Here is a 10288-nt window from a genome sequence, read left to right as displayed (position 1 = left end):
TTAAACGCACACACGAAACTGAACACGACACGAAAGCAATAAACGAACACGAGGATTTAACGTGGTTTGGTCTAAACTGACCTACGTCCACGTGTGGCAACTAGGTATATCTTTATTGAGTGACCAAATATTACAAGTACATAATGTTGTTTATATAGAGACTGAACTAGGGTTAGTAAATTATTATGCAAGAAATCTAAACCGGGCCGGGCTTGGGCCCGACCGCCCACACCCGTCTCCTCTTTTGACTTCATATAATAAACCGGGCCAACAAGGCCTACGAACCCAACACCTACAACATATGTATAAAAATCGTGTACTGATATTTTACACCCTAGTAAGAGAAACAATGTTCTTATTTGATCCAGAAGAGTCTGAAATTTTGTAAGGTTCACCTAATTCAATTATTAACATCAATGATCCATTGGTGAAATTTTGATAATACATCGATCTTTTAGTCTCTTTTAACGAAGAATGCTTTGTATCAAGGAATCCAAATATATGGTCTGAAGGTGGGCAAACTATTGTATTCAGCTACAAATAAAACAAATCAAAGAACATTATTTCATTATGCATAATCAACAGTTGTCTCATATAGCTCTATTTCTACGTAAGTGACAAAACCAACAATATATGTAAACTAACTTTTGTTTAAGCAGGTTAAACTAATTAATGTTCCTTGATTTGTTTTGTTCAAGTATGGTGGCATAGTAATGTCCTTCGACTTTTTTCATTAATGGTTGAATACTATATTTCAATTTAGCCTATGAGACATAATGGAATACAAAACTAACTCATTAAGATGGTTATATAAATTAAAATTTCATGTTGATCAAATATTATGAAACTAGACGAATAGTAGTAAACTATGTGAACTATGCATACAAAGAGAGAATTATTTTATTTGATTAAACGCATTACAAAAGAAATACAATGAATGACACCTAATCAATATACAACTCTAACACGTATTACATTAACTAGATAAGCCATATGTAAAGTGTTTGTGTAAATAATAAAGATAACTTTAAAAACAATATGTCTTATTTTCATAATAATAATAACAATAATAATAATCTATAATATATATAAACGAAACCTTTATTGAATAAAAAATTAATCTCATCAAATTTTATAGATATAAAAATCCTATAAAATATGGATGTAATAAAAATTAATATATGGTTTTTTAAGAAAATATATTATTTACAGTTAAGAAAAAATTTATAGTAAAAAATAAATAAATGGGTCATGTGTCACACCAAACTCATATAACTTTTAAACTGGGTTATAACGTTTCATTTATTTCTTTGCAATAAATAAATTAATATATAATATAATATATAAATATTATAAACGAATAATATAAAACTACCCTGTAATACGGGGATAAAATCTGGTTTATAATAAAATAAAGCCTAATACTTATAACAACAATATATTATATTTATAACACTTAATTATTATTACGTACTTTCGCAAGAATATCGATTTATATTAAACAAACAAACGACAAGATCGAATCTTAATGATTTGTTTGGAATATAGAGTAATCCAAAAGTGTAAAAACAAATTAATTTCATATATCTTCTGTGATAAATATTTTAAATACACATAACTAACAGTAAACACATTTTTATTATCATATTAATTATTACTATCCTAATTCAAAATTTAAAAAGTTGCTATCGTGAGACTTTAACTAAAAAGAAAAGACGAAGAATGAGTCCAAATACAACTGTTGAAAGCTATCCAATGACAAAACAATGGAAATAATCGACCACCATCTCCATTTACAATTTCTTAGACTTCTAGTCACATTTTCACACACACTAAACAATCCAAGAAACAAGCAAACACTATATATATACACATCATACTCCCCACACAATAACACAACCTTCTTTCTTCTCCTATCTTCACAATTATCATGGCTACTCCTCCTCACATCTTTTATCTCATTCCTCTTATTATTCTTGTTGTTTTCTTGTCATCATCGTGTGCAAGAACCATTCCTTCTTTAAGTTCTTCTTTTCATCATTCAAAAACTTTTAAAAAAACAGGTCACCAGCTCATCAAAGACCTCAATTTGCATCCGAGTCTCGGCATTAATATCGTTAACTCCTACAATCATTCATCATATCTTGATCAAGAACTCAAAGTTACACAATATGGGATTGTTGAGAAACGGTTATCCCTATCGGTTCTTGGTGACTCTGGGGCCACTGTTCATGATCTTGCTCAACATGCTGGATACTATAGCATTGAACACACCGTTGATGCCCGGTATGCTTTCGTTTCGTGGTTTGAACTGAAAACCTTTTATTTATACTTGTACTGTTATATTAATCATGTAAAAGTTAATTTTTTGGAAAACCTGACCCTTTAAAAATATCTTCGTGACTAGGAAAAGTTAGGAATAGTGGTTGGGAAATTTGACTACTTCTTTATTCTATTGGTAGTCATTGCTAATTAGGAATCTTTTAATGATTTGAGTGTTGGAGTGGATGCACTGTGCTTATGAAAGTATGCTTATATACATGTGTAGGTTATATATGATGATATATATAGAATTACATTATTTGTAACCGAGTTAATTATTTAAGTCCATTGGTAAAGACAAAGTCTTAAAAAGGTGTGTGAGAGAAAGGTTCTGAGTTAAAGTTCCAAAGAAGACGGGATGAATTAATTAAAAGAAATTAATTTGTTGTTCAAAAAAAAGATTTGGTTTTCAATTATTAAACACAAGTAAAGTACTATTCACCAATTTGGTTTTGTTCTTCTTTCCCAAAGTCATGTAGTTGTTAAATAAAATTCAACTGATCATATTAAATATTGATTCATTAGCTACAAAAAAAATATATATCAAAAAATTATTCCATTTTAATGCAGGATGTTCTATTTCTTCTTTGAATCAAGAAAGGCCAAAAGTGACCCAGTGGTTATATGGCTAACCGGCGGACCAGGGTGCAGTAGTTCACTAGCTCTCTTTTATGAAAATGGCCCCTTTAAACTTACCAACAACTTGTCTCTTGTTTGGAACGACTACGGCTGGGATAAGGTTCATTTAGTTTGGCTCAAAATATTCTATAAAATATCGAACCAACTAACACTCACAAGTTCGGTTTGAAACAGGTTTCGAACTTGATATACGTTGATCAACCAACAGGAACTGGTTTTAGTTATAGTTCTAGCGACCAAGACATCCGCCACGACGAAACTGGTGTCAGCAATGATCTTTATTACTTCTTGCAGGTTTTTGTTGAACCCAAATTCCATCAAGTTGTCCATTAATTTTTGCTTCTTGGTTTTTCAAATATTAATCAACAATGATTCACATATTCAAGATAATGTGATAATGATAAATAATAAATCAAATAATAATAACTATAATGAATAATACATCCAGCTAACATTTTTATTGATTTGGATTAAACTTGATTTTTTTACGAATGTAGGCATTCTTCAAGGCGCATCCGGATTATGTTAACAATGACTTTTACATTACTGGAGAATCATATGCCGGGCACTACATTCCGGCCTTTGCTTCTCGAATTAATCAAGGAAACAAGAAAAAAGATGGGATTCATATAAATTTGAAGGGTTTTGGAATCGGAAACGGGCTTACAGATCCTGCAATCCAGTATAAAGCATACACCGATTATGCTTTGGCTAATAAGTTGATCTCACCATCAGATTACTCCCAAATAAACCAACAAATCCCCGATTGTGAAGCCGCAATCAAAGAATGTGGTACGCACATATAATAGTTTCTCTTTGTGTGTGTGAGAGAGATTTTAGTCATTCTTTGGACAAAATCAAGTATGCCACTTGTGTCTCTAGGTACAACGGGTACAACAACATGCGTGTTGGCGTTGGAAACTTGCCAGGAAATTTTCGAGGATATCTTGGATATTGCAGGCAATATAAATGTAAGATCACAAACAAAATTAGCCCGAAAAAAATTACCATTCAACGTTAACTAATGTTAACTTCTTTTATTTGTAGTATTATGATATTAGGAAGCAATGCCAAGGGAGTTTATGCTATGATTTCTCAAACATGGAAAATTTCCTGACTGAACCATCGGTGAAAACAGCGATAGGTGTACCAAGCGACATAAATTTTGTTTCGTGTAGTGATGCAGTACATGAGGCGATGCTAAATGATTGGATGCGTGATCTTGAAGTTGGGATTCCAGCACTTTTGGAGCAAGGAATTGAGTTGCTTGTATACGCCGGAGAATATGATCTTATTTGCAATTGGCTAGGTCTGTTCTTGATCTAGAACTCTTAAAATAAAATAAAATAATTTTCTTTTTAATTATAAAGCATACGAGAAATTTTCAGGGAATTCGAGATGGGTTGATGCTATGGTGTGGTCGGGTCAGAAACAGTTTCTTGCAGCTTCGAATGTGTCGTTTGTAGTTGGTGGGAAAGAAGCTGGAGTCATGAAGAACTATGGACCGCTTACGTTTCTTAAGGTCCATGATGCTGGACATATGGTTCCAATGGATCAACCGGTAGCTGCATTGCAGATGTTGCAGCTCTGGACTACTGGAAAACTAACATAAAATGAAGAAAAAAGAAACTGAATGATTTTTACTTGTTATTGTTTCAAGTGTTTGCTGTTTTCGTGAATATTGTTCCACTTAAATGAAAGAAAGAAAATTTTACTTGTAGTTAGATATCTGTCTGCCAAATTTACATTTCTTGTGTGTGTGGTTTGGTAGTGATAAGATGAACACCGGTCCAAATCGAATTAGACATGAACCTAAGATTGAAATATTCGTAGACCTTAGACTGTAGGTATTATAGATTTCGAAATTCCTTGAATAGCTTTCTAATATGTGAAGTTCGAGTGAATTTTATATGTGATAGTTATAATCTTTGTATATTGTGACTTCTCATATAGTTTAGCAGTAAAATCTAATTGCCCAAAATGGTCTGATGACACTGGGTCTAAGGAAAATTTGAGTTAAAAGTATCATACATAATAGAAACGGTAAATGTAAATACAAATTTTCAATTATATCTACACGAAACGGGCTTTACATTTATCGTTTTCTTGGACGTTAGACACAAGATGACAAGAGTATTTATGTAATTTTGCCACGATTTCATATAGGGTCTCAAGTGTGTATCGCACATAAACTATAGAAACATAAACTTTAATTAACTCTTTTTTAACATTGACGACAACTAGTATACTCCAAAAAAATTTATACTCAGGAGACTTACACATCCCGTGGTAGAGTTGTCACTTTACCCGAAACCCAACCCGAGAAAAGACAAACCCAAACCCGGACCGAAGTAATTTGGGTTGGTTCTTAGGTCCAAATTGTGGGTTTCGGGTCAACCCAAAAAACACGAATAAACTTTTTGTTTTAAAACCAAATAATAACAGACCTATATCGCATGTTTTCATTCCACCTATTATGGATATAATTTTTATTGTTTATTAATGTTTTTTATTCATGACTAAAAGCAACCATAATCGAACACCCTAATGATCATGACATATTTTGTTTATTATGATTAAACTTTGTAAATTGTAAAGTTTTACCCTTTTGTAGATTGTTTTACATGTTATTTTTGTTTTGTTGGTTATTTAAGTTACGAGTGACAAAGAATATGTTATCTTTTGTTTTAGTGTTGTAGTGTTTCTAATCTTTGTTTGCTTTTTAGAACACTCGAAACCCGATTAATCAAACCTGAAAAAACCCAAACCCGAAAAAACAGAGAGATTTGGGTTGGGTTACGAGTCTAGAATTTGGACTTTAAAACCCGAATAACCCGACCCGAGAAACTCGAAACCCAAAAATGATTACTATCGTAATTACGTCATCGATCCACGACACTGTTAACTGATAAACCCAGAAATCGTATATCATATGCCGCCCCTCATTCAAATTTCTTCATAGTCATCATCAAGGTATATAAATCTTTCTTTCTGTCTTCTGTATCTAATTATATTATCCGTTGAATTTGTTGATCACCATCTGTTCGATCATATGCCCCAAAGAACTAAACCCTAGACAACACTAAATCCACCTAATCTGTGTTATCCTTCAAATGTATATGTGCTAATTTGACTTCTATTGCAGTTAAATTGAACACCAGTTATTGTGTTTTCATTACTTCAAACCTTCAATGGATGCTGACAGGTAATACTTTCTTTACTATTTTTCAATTTGCTTTTGGTACTTGTTAATAGTAATAATAATCATAATTTTTTTTTTCCATTTCTGTTTTAGGTTGAATTCACCACAGACCTCAGCTGTTTTGTTTGAAGTTATGGGATACCAGCTTCAGTTTTCACAGGTATATGATGTTATTAATATGTGAATATGTTTGCTTGTAACACGTGATCGTATGCGTGTGTAAGATTTGTGTGTTCGGTTATTAGGATCCAAATTCGAAGCATTTAGGGACAACCGTGTGGGATGCGTCAATGGTATTGGTCAAGTATCTGGTAACAATTATCATTTCTAACTCTTGTTAATTATGTATGACTGAATGGTTGATTATATGGTTAGTTTTTGTATGAATGTATGCTTATGAATATATATTGTAGGAGAAAAATTGCAGGAAGGGGCGGTTTTGTCCATCGAAACTGAAAGGAAAACGTGTTATTGAACTTGGAGCGGGTTGCGGTGTTGCAGGTTTCGGTGAGATCTCTTGCGTGTGTAACATTTAGATAATGGAATATTGTAGATTTATATATTAGGTGTGATGATTTTTTTAGGAATGGCATTGCTCGGATGTGATGTTGTTTCAACAGACCAAGTTGAGGTTTTGCCTCTTTTGATGCGTAATGTTGAACGTAATACTTCGAGGATCACGCAGATGAATCCTGACGCAGGTTGTTGATTTATTTATTTTTTTAAATTATTCCTTATCTAATGTTGTCTTTTTACGTGTTTGAACCGTTAAAGATATAAAACATAACACGAGTCAATCCATTATAAAGCAAATGGGTCAAGATTGATCTTCTGCTAAGAACCATGAAAAAAACAGGAAGATTGATTATAATTATTACTCCCTCTGAATCTCCGATACAAAACTGTTTGCCGATGAACAAATACTATATAATTTAAGATATGTACAATTAATGCAGCTTTTAGTTAGCATAATGTCATTTTTTCCCTTATTGGGTTAACGTACTTGTTAATTTGGAAAACTCGCAGCTTATTAGGATAATAGTAGTTAAGGGTAAAATGGGAATGTTAAAAATTTACAAAGTTTTCGGCGGTTCTCTAAAAAAGATAGCGAACAAAATTATCCCTAGAGTCGAGACTAAGAGGAATGTATAAACCAATGCACTATCAATTTTGAAAATTGCACAATTGTTTTGTGACAGAGAATAATGCTTATCTATTTCTAAAAGGAATCAATTTGTTGTTTCCTTCTTTTGTTCTAAACATGTAAAATATGTTACTATAATACGATCAAAACTTTTTTTTCAAGATACTCATAAACCAATAGTCTTATAGGTCCTTCAATACAAGGCATATATGATTGTTTTATTTATTTTTTCAGATTCGACCGGGTCCATGACTGCTGCAGAGCTCAGTTGGGGCAACCATGATCATATAAGGGCACTCGATCCACCTTTTGACTACATTATTGGCACTGATGTGGTATGTTTGACTAAAATCCGAATCCGTTTTGTGCACGTATGCTTAGGTCTTAACCGGTTCAATCTTTTTAAATATGTGACAATATTCTTATGTGTTACAAGGTTTATGCCGAGCATCTGTTGGAACCACTATTGCAGACAATGCTTGCATTATCAGGGCCCAAAACAACAATTTTGGTAATTATTAAACTAACATCTTATCCTGACCCATTCACTATTGTTCACATTCATCTCTTATACTGATATACTCTTTTCTTGCAGATTGGTTATGAAATTCGTTCAACGAATGTTCATGAACAAATGATTGAGTTATGGAAGAAGCATTTTGAGGTGAAAATAGTGCCCAAATCAAAGGTATACATGATTTCACAACGACAAAACATGTTTTTAAATGTTCTTCATTTTCAAGATTCGAGATTCACTTATAATTTTTTTTCCTCTGTAGATGGACAGGAAGTATCAGCATCCAAGTATACAGCTTTACATCATGACCTTAAAGTCCCCAGAAGGAATTATAAATCTTGATCCCATTACCGAAAATGATACAAATGAAAAGATTGAAGATGAAGCTGATAATGATAACGATGATGAATTGCCACAAGAATCTCGAACTCTCAGTGACTGGGAAGCCAGAAGATATGGATCCATGGCTGCTCGGCTACTTAGAGACATCAAGATAAGTTAGATCCCTGTTGTATGTTGACAATGTTACAAATTCTGTTTTAGTTTGATTATAAAACATCATGAAATTACAAAGCGAGACTATGTTGAAGAATTTGGTGCGCGCTCAGTAGTAGTAAAAGACAGTTTCGCCCTTCTGAATTGTAGTATAAAATTCAAGAAGTTTTGTAGCACATATGTTCAATATCTTGACATTGTGCTTTAAATGTTTCATTAAGGTTGTTAAAAGAACGAGCCAAGCCAACGTCAATTCACACCCGAGCTTGCGACAAATAACAATACGGTGAAGCTGGCTTGGCTTGTATCTCCAATCTGAGTTGAACGTTGACTTAAAAATTTAATTACTTTTAATTAGGGACCCAAATTTATACTTTGTTTTAGCCCCCGAAATGCTTTATTCTCGTGGTCGTGACAATAATGATTATGTTTTTTTTTACCAAAGTCCTTTTTGTTTTCGTTAAACTAGGCTACTCCTAAATACCTTGCAAGATTTGAACCTTTGTACTCAGGCGCGGTCTTGAAGTGTGCGAGCCGCACTTTCGGCCGGGGCACTTTCTTTTTTAGGGGGCAATTTTTTTTATATTTTATATATTTCTTTTACGTATTTAAAAATATAACTCATGTGTATTATAATTGGATTTTGATCTCTCTTAAAGTTATCAGGCCTAAACAAATTTTTTTTATAAATTCATTGGTTAAAATTTAGGTTATTGAGCCCAAACCAAACGGCAAATAAAAAATTAAAAAATAATAATAAGTTAAAAAGAAGAAAAAAAAATGCTAATCAAAGTAAGGCCTCTGGCGACACTTTGTTGTTCTCGGTCCCCCTTCCAAGTTCCAATCCTCCTTCTTTAGTTCCCTGCCAACAGTCATCACCATCTCCTGCAGTCCACCATTGTTGGTGCCATTGAATAGAACGATGGCTACTATCATACCAACTCAGTGACTCACCAGGGCATGATTTTAAGTTTTAATTATTTGATTATTTCCATTTTATAGTTGTTCTATTATTCGGTCGAACGATTTGATATTTGGATAATAGAAACTTTGAAGAGGTGATCAAACAATTTTTTTAAAAAAATTCTAGGACATTTTCGTGAATTATCGGTTAGCGGTTAGTTATAATTGTATTTGATTTTATTACTATACTTTTTGCTATTATTATTGTAATTATAACGCTAGCATCGTTTAAAAGAATAGCTTATGTATTTCATTACTCGTTAAAACCTATGGGCCTTTTCATTTCAGCTTAGACGAGGTATTAAAATTCTCATAAACGACCCTACTTGTACTCTATGACAGATGTGGCACACCTTACCAGTTAACTCGATAAGCTTTAAAATGTATTAATTGTGTTTGTTGATGTGTGTGTTGAACCAAATGCTAATAATTTTAATGAATGACGTGGAAAGTTGTGGATGTTAAAGAGACTTTTGGAACACATTTTTGATTGATTATTTTGGTTGGATTTTAGTACGAAGACGTGTAGGTAGCAGCTTCATAAGAGGACCATGCATGTTTTCCGTTAACATCCAGTTCACATGTCATATTGTGTGTGACGCTAAAGTACTATCTCCTGATATGTCTTACATGTGAGCTAACAAATCGTACATTATATTATTTATTATCATGTGTTTATACACATGCATGCATACATAATTACATATATGTAGAGAGAGGTGGGTTAATGTATAAAGCAAAATTGATGTGTAAAGGATACGAAGCTACCAGAATATGACACGTGACATATGAGTGAGCGTAGATATCTTCACAATAATTATGTACAATCATAAATAATTACACAACTATACATGAAGTGAGTAAAATGAATGACATATCAATTTCTTTGGACATGTTGAATCAAAATGAGTAAAATCTATACTAATAAAAGTGTTTTGCTAACCGTCACTCTCATATAAAATCTCATCATTTTAATAAATTTATGATAATATTTATCATAACCTAT

At 32.7% G+C, this 10288-nt stretch overlaps 2 protein-coding genes across 3 annotated transcripts; both read left to right on the top strand.

The window, feature by feature from the left end:
* Positions 1-1916: 1916 nt before the first annotated feature.
* On the top strand, positions 1917-4667 carry LOC143571602 (serine carboxypeptidase-like). Its single transcript, XM_077056985.1, has 7 exons — positions 1917-2286; positions 2893-3061; positions 3136-3255; positions 3459-3753; positions 3844-3932; positions 4009-4270; positions 4350-4667. Exons 1-7 carry the CDS (start codon positions 1931-1933, stop codon positions 4571-4573), a joined length of 1515 nt encoding a protein of 504 aa, XP_076913100.1. The 5' UTR covers positions 1917-1930; the 3' UTR covers positions 4574-4667.
* Positions 4668-5773: 1106 nt separating this feature from the next.
* On the top strand, positions 5774-8389 carry LOC143571594 (uncharacterized). 2 transcript variants are annotated; one of them, XM_077056977.1, is made up of 10 exons: positions 5774-5934; positions 6107-6166; positions 6257-6323; positions 6409-6474; positions 6591-6670; positions 6748-6864; positions 7542-7642; positions 7744-7818; positions 7903-7995; positions 8087-8389. In XM_077056977.1, the coding sequence occupies exons 4-10, from the start codon at positions 6446-6448 to the stop codon at positions 8324-8326; spliced, it is 735 nt and encodes a 244-aa protein (XP_076913092.1). In that variant the 5' UTR covers positions 5774-5934; positions 6107-6166; positions 6257-6323; positions 6409-6445; the 3' UTR covers positions 8327-8389. The 2 variants fall into 2 exon arrangements, with proteins under 2 accessions (XP_076913092.1, XP_076913091.1); XM_077056976.1 differs by having other exon boundaries at positions 6577-6670.
* Positions 8390-10288: the final 1899 nt, after the last annotated feature.

The sequence above is a fragment of the Bidens hawaiensis genome, unplaced genomic scaffold (genome assembly GCF_021521415.1).
Source record: "Bidens hawaiensis isolate Kalapana, Puna unplaced genomic scaffold, B.hawaiensis_p1.1 tig00025414_1, whole genome shotgun sequence".
NCBI classification, from domain to species: Eukaryota; Viridiplantae; Streptophyta; class Magnoliopsida; order Asterales; family Asteraceae; genus Bidens; species Bidens hawaiensis.
This window is presented reverse-complemented; position numbering and strand designations above follow the sequence as displayed.